General features: G+C 33.1%; 1 protein-coding gene across 1 annotated transcript; it reads right to left on the minus strand.

Annotated features, from left to right (window-relative positions):
- Window positions 1–1,715: 1,715 nt before the first annotated feature.
- Window positions 1,716–6,307, minus strand: LOC107484384 (uncharacterized). The gene is made up of 7 exons (XM_021140468.2): window positions 5,770–6,307; window positions 4,227–4,468; window positions 3,922–4,134; window positions 3,654–3,746; window positions 3,192–3,293; window positions 2,738–3,088; window positions 1,716–1,796 (listed from the first exon to the last, which is right to left on the minus strand). Exons 1-7 carry the CDS (start codon window positions 6,305–6,307, stop codon window positions 1,716–1,718), a joined length of 1,620 nt encoding a protein of 539 aa, XP_020996127.1.
- Between the last annotated feature and the right edge of the window lie 370 nt (window positions 6,308–6,677).

The raw sequence follows: 6,677 nt of genomic DNA on the forward strand, positions 1-6,677 counted from the left end.
TAAAGCTCATTCATTTAATTCATTAAATGCATGTACGCATGATATTTCATGATAATAAGGCCAAGGCTTCATGGTAAAAGCGTGACCTAAAGTTCCAAGCGTGCTCAAACTTCAAAGTGTGTCCCAAAATCCTTCTTTTCTTCTTTTGAACTGATTTTGAGCTATTTTGCTTCTTTTTTCACTGATTTCCTACAAAATTTATAAAATCAAAAGATCAAGGAAATATACCATTTAAGCACAAAAGAATGCAATATTTAAGCACTAATTATCAATTTCTTGTATGAAAAGGCATAGAAAAATATGACATGATGACATGTCATCAATTGCGTTAGTAGGCTTGCCCCAAAAGAGGTCCTAGCTTAAAGATGACATAATGACAATGAGGATTGAGATGCTTGATGATACCTCAGAAGTGTTCCCTTTACTGATCTTCCAGAAAAATCCGTATCTTCAATAAAGATCTCGCGTACTCAAAAATCGGGGTTGTTACAAAAACTCCACTAATTGCTCCCCATAACCCCTCTTGAATTTTGCATGTAATAGCCTCTGAAATGAGTTGGATCTGGGCCTGGGAAGCTCAGAAATCGCCCCCAACGTTTTCACTTTAACGAGTTCACGTGCGAGCTGCGACGCGTACACTTGGGCCACGCGTACGCGTCATCTGGCATTTTGCTTCTCATGCGTACGCATCGTGTCACGCGTACGCATTGCCTGAACAACCTCACTTTCACGTGTGCGCATCTATTACTCATGCGCATCGATGTATGCACTCTAAATCCTTGATTTTCCATGAATTCTCCACTTTGCATGCTTTTCTCACTACAAAAAAAAAAGGGTTAAAATGGCGGTTTTTTAAGGTAATTACGGCGGTTACAACCGCCATTATTACCGAAAACGGCGCTTCCAAGAAACGCCGGAATTCTGGGCGCCATTCTGGTTATTACGGCGGTTTTTTGAAAACCGCCATAATAACCAGTGGATAATACGGCGGGTTTTAACCATTGGATAATACGGCGGTTTTTTGGCGGTTAAAATGGCGGTTTTTAACCGCTATTTTAACCAGATAAAACGGCGGTTTTGTTGTTGTTTAAAATGACGGTTTGTAACCGCCGTTTTTACCTGGGTTTATGGCATCTTCCTCGTTTAAAATGGCGTTTATAACCGCCGTTTTTACCTGGGTTTAATGGCATTCTCCTCGTTTAAAATGGCGTTTATAACCGCCGTTTTTACCTGTATTTAATGGCATCCTTTTCGTTTAAAATGGCGTTTATAACCGCCGTTTTTACCAGGGTTTAATGGCATCCTTTTCGATTAAAATGGTGTTTATAACCGCCGTTTTTACCAGGGTTTAATGGCATCCTTTTCGATTAAAATGACATTTTTTAACTGCCGTTTTTACCAGGATATAATGGCACCATTTTTGTTTAAAATGGCGTTTTTAGCCGTCATTTTTACCTAATTACAATTTTATACCTTTTAAAATGAGATTGAAACTATATATTTAAAGTGACATTTTTAGAACTCAAACTTTAAAATCTCATAACCAAAAAGCATAACCTTAAATCAAACATCATAACAAGATTTTTAATTCATACACAATCTCCGAAAATAAAAAATCATAATCCAAAAACAAAGTATCAAAGATAACATTTTTCAATAATTTGTCTTAACATATATCTATAATACTTAATACATAAAATCTTTATCATACAAGATCATGCTTCTTTGTTGCTCGCTCCAGAAGACCTACTTCCTAACTCTCTTGGTGATGGAATCTCACTCTCTTGATCCAATCCCTACAACAAAAATATAATTATGAGTACAATAAAAAAAGATATAAAATTGAATCTGAAACTATTAATATAAATTTATTCAATCAAAAAAGAAAACTGCACTTTTGCACAATAATTCCTCTGTTTTCTGGGAATTAGGAAAAGGAAACTCACACTAATTTAACTATTTCAACCATCAATCTCTCTCTATTTTGTCAAATAAATATCCATGTAGCTACCCTCCAAATTATATTTTATCTTAAAACTGCTATATACCACATGCACCATCACCACCACCACTTCCACTCTCTCTATATATATACAATCACACAAACTGCACTTTTATACAATACTACTTGAATTCAGAGCTACTACTTTATTCTACTCTTGATAAAAAAAGATAAAGTTATATCTCTAACATATAGATAACAATGAGCTTTCACTATACAAAAATGAGCCCATAAAGATTATTATGAGTCTTATAATATGCCAACAATATATAATATGCTCATTATTGTAAGGACCAATCCTAAAATAATCAGGAAGCACTACTCTGCCAAATATATACTCATATGACTGAGACATATATAAAGTCAATAATGCTTTCTATTATTACCATTGTATCTGATAGGTCATTGATGAGGTTCGTACTAATAATGGCTACTGTACTAAATGTTTAATTACATTTAACTATGGCTACTGTACTATACCTGAAATAAATTAATTAATTAAATGTTGCATAGTCCATATAAACAGCCAAATGTGAGATTATGTTGTCCATAATACATCAAGAAAAAATTATTGTTTAATTACATTTAACTATGGCTACTGTACTATACCTGAAATAAATTAATTAATTAAATGTTGCATAGTCCATATTTGGTAGATCCAGTCCATTAAGATACTTAACAACTTTTTGTATTACACATGGAATAAGGTATTAAGAACATAAATTGTATTTGTACCTGTGAAATTTGTTGAGTAGGAAACATTCCAGCTAATTCTACTGGAATTTTACCTCCTTCCTTAAAAGCAATATAAGAGACTAATGCTTGCAACTGCGCTTTAACAGTATCCAGCTCTTTTTGCACATTGGAACCACAAGTAGATGATGTGCTAGCATCATTTGAAGAACCTAAGTTCATCTGACTAATTCTTGTGGTGTTGTTCTTGAAAGCAACAGTTGGAACAGCTCCCATGCCTAAACCTCGAACACGACCAGGGTGCTCTTTCCCAAGAACTACTCCAAGAGCATCAAGAGGAGAATTAACGGTTGATTCCACCGCTTGTTGACTGCTATATGCTTCAATCTTCTCCTACATATATAAAAAGAAAGGGAAAGAATCAAACATAATATTATCTTATAAAAAAGAAAGAAAAAGAAATACAAACAAGTTACTTGTTGTACTTTAATCTTACCGCTATTTCTTTAGCCTTTTCATTAACATAACTTCCATCTGTTTTCTTGTGAGTGATGTCCCACATTTGAACCCTACTAACTTCTTTTCCCGTCTCTTCCGTCTAAAATTCATGAAAAGTAGAAAGACTCAATCAAGAAATATATCATTCAAGAAAAGATATGCATAAAATTAACTAACAGCAACAATATAACAACTGAGATGCATTAGGTGCTAACATAATGACTCCTGTGCTATATAAAATATAATAATGGCAGCAAACTAAACATAAGCTGAGAAATTAATGTTATTGATGATTACCAATTCATGATTACCAACATAGAAATGAACCTATGAAAGTTGTGTTGATATTTTATCATGACAATTCTCATAATAGTTGTGGAGACAAGTGGAATTAAATTGAAAAATTGGATAATGCCAAAATAAAATTAAATGTATGAAATCCACACATAGAAATGATTACCAATTCAGCCCTTCTTCTTGCAATTGATTTAGCACCTGAAGTATGAGGAATTATTTGTTTTTGCCGAATTTCTTGATTCCTCTTACAAAGTTTCTGCAAGTTAAATTTGGACACACACAAGAATAGGGTAAAAATGTGCACTAAACAATTAAATAGAGTTAAACATGCATTCACAATATTCCATATGAATTCAATATCCTATTTACAGCAGCAAAATATATAAGGCTTTTTAGTGGGACAACATTTAACTAGGATTGTAAGTACTTACTTGAGTTTCAGGCTTCAAACGATATTCTACGAATAAAGCCCATTGATCAAGAGTAATATCTTCTGGTGTATTATTTATGATCTCGGTTTTACTCAACCTCGGATCATAAAACTCGTTCCAAAGCTTTATCCTATGTTCCCTCCATTTTTTGCCAAGCGATTGGAGCAGAAATTGTTTGGCCAAGCTATCACATACTTTGAAGCAAAATCGAGCCTTTAATATGGAACAAAGAATATATATTAACTAACAAATATAACTAAATAATGACAAAAAAATAAGCTTTAGAGTTTAAGTAATCTTCTTACTTGGAAAAAAATATTCCATTGATTTTCAAAAAAGCTCTCTGGAATGTCTGACCACTTATCAAAACTGATTGGAAATGCTACACAATCAGTGGCCAATTGCCCACAAATTCCTGCAAGGAGTCCGGCTGCTTCTCCTATTGCTGCATGTTGTCTATCAAAATTGACAACTATGCGCAAACCTGCTAGCAAATTATGCACATCCTTCACTAATAAATGAAGGCGTGTACTATTTTCATATTCATCTAAAATAGATAAATAAATATAAATAAAAGAGTAATTGAGCAACTAAAGAATAAAACATATGATGATAGATATATATTATAAAAGATTGATTCTTGTGCAGGGTATAATGTAACAGCAACATATATAATACTATATATTATACATCAGAATTCCGAATCAAGGTGAAAATAGGCTAATATTAGTAATATCCACTGCAAGATAAATGTCATTATTAAAACAAGAAATCATGCTATGCCAAAAGTTTTCATTCAGATCTGGTATCTAATTTTCTTTAATATGGACAAAACACGGTTGCTTTGTCACACATTTTGTTTGTTTTTAGGGAGATCACTACTTTTTTCTAGGTTGAAAATTGATGATAATTAATGTTGCGTTTGGTCTCCTATTCTCTCTAAAGACAAAATAAAACAAAACAAAATTTTAGCTCTGTTAATATTATTTTCTTATATAGCTGTTGATATTCAGAGAACTAGTATATTTCCCGTAGGATATAAATATAAATATAAATATAAATAGTTTATTAGGAAACGTATAAATCTAAGCATGGTACTAAAACTCTAAAAGTAATCAATATATATGTCAACTAAATAAAGAAAAATTAACAATAATAGCTGGATTTAGGGTTCAATTCTTTGGTTTAATTTGAGGAACCAAAGAGGTGTCAAAATTTGATTGAGTTAGGGAACAGAGCAAAATCTTGAATGAAAAATCGAAATGAAATCATCTTAATTCTTAACCCCCACCCATCTTGTGACCAGAATTTCATTTTCTTATATTAACAAAAAAACACAAAATATTATTTTTTTTCTTTGATATTAGAGAATGTCTTTTGCTGTTTAATTTCTTGGGCTTAGTATAAGATATTGACTGTGTTTTAAAATTGTTTTGTCCAAATATGGAATTATCAACTTTAGAGAAATCATGCATATGTAAAATATGCGTGAAGATCAATAACTTCAAAGATTTTTTGTTATTCTGAATATTTTGCTCTTTGTTGTGATAATGTTTTAATGGCCAAGCATTGCCTCTATAGAAATTAAATGAGGAAGAAGCTAAACTTCAACAATCAGCTTAATATTTCTAGAAATCAAAGTGGAAATGAGTCTTTTAGGTGGGTTTATTTGTCTAAATTTTAAAGTCTTTTTTAATTTAACAAATTTTCATGGCTCATAAATATTTTGGAGGAAAATCTGAACAAGGACATGTAAATTGGAAGATAGTGAAATTTGGAAAGGAAGATGAGTGAAAGAAATAGTGTGATAGGTGGCTGGAGAATATTACATTTGAGAATATTACATACCTATGGCATCAACAGTCCAGTAATGCTTAGATTCACGCCCACGTTTACGTTTAGGTTCGGATGGATGCTCAGATATAGTTGGAGCAACTGATGATGGCTCAGAAAAATTTAAAGCTGCCGACTTGTCCCGGGAGGAGCTTGCAACTGCTGTCGACTTATCTCGGGAGGAATTTGAAGCTGCTGACTTGTCCTGGGAGGAATTGGAAGCTGCTGACTTGTCCCGGGAGGAATTTGAAGCTGCTGACTTGTCCCAGGAGGAATTTGCAGCTGCTACCGACTTGTCCCGGAAGGAATTTGCAGCTGCTGCCGACTTGTTTCGGAAGGAATTTGCAGCTGCTAGGAACTTGACTTGTGATGCATTTGATGCTATTGACTTGTCTTGTGAAGAATTGGCAGCTGCTACTGACTTGTCTTGTGAAGAATTGGCAGCTGCTACTGACTTGTCTTGTGAAGAATTGGCAGCTGCTACTGACTTGTCTTGTGAAGAATTGGCAGCTGCTGCTTTAAGTAAATTCTTGTACTTCTTTTGCTTTGGCATATCTGCATAATAGATCAAATAAATAATTAATAAATATAGAATAAAATGTGCATCAAGGTTTAGTAGTTCCATTAAATCAATTAATGAGTCTAAACAACATATTTATGTAAAATTTACAAACAAAAGTTAAATTGAAAAAGAAATGTAGACAAAAATTATTTTTCTATAATAAACCACTTATTAATAAAACTCACCCACTATTCTGACATGTGTTCGTCTTCTCCAATGTTATTATCTAGTAGTTCATCATCTACCTCATCTCTTAACAATGATAGATTATCACCATTTTCAAATAAAGAATCTAAGTTTTGCTCTAACCATGGCTCATTCTCGCATGGTTCATCATCTTCATTTCCCCCCATATCATATG

This window comes from Arachis duranensis, chromosome 4, assembly GCF_000817695.3.
Source record: "Arachis duranensis cultivar V14167 chromosome 4, aradu.V14167.gnm2.J7QH, whole genome shotgun sequence".
Lineage (NCBI taxonomy): Eukaryota > Viridiplantae > Streptophyta > Magnoliopsida > Fabales > Fabaceae > Arachis > Arachis duranensis.

Excerpts from the sequence above, each read along its gene's own strand:
- LOC107484384 (XM_021140468.2), bottom strand. The coding sequence starts at position 6,307 with ATGCCAAAGCAAAAGAAGTACAAGAATTTACTTAAAGCAGCAGCTGCC. Across the intron at positions 4,469-5,769 it reads CTGGACTGTTGATGCCATAG|ATGAATATGAAAATAGTACA; the intron begins GTATGTAATATT and ends TATCTATTTTAG. Across the intron at positions 3,747-3,921 it reads GTTTGAAGCCTGAAACTCAA|AAACTTTGTAAGAGGAATCA; the intron begins GTAAGTACTTAC and ends TTTAACTTGCAG.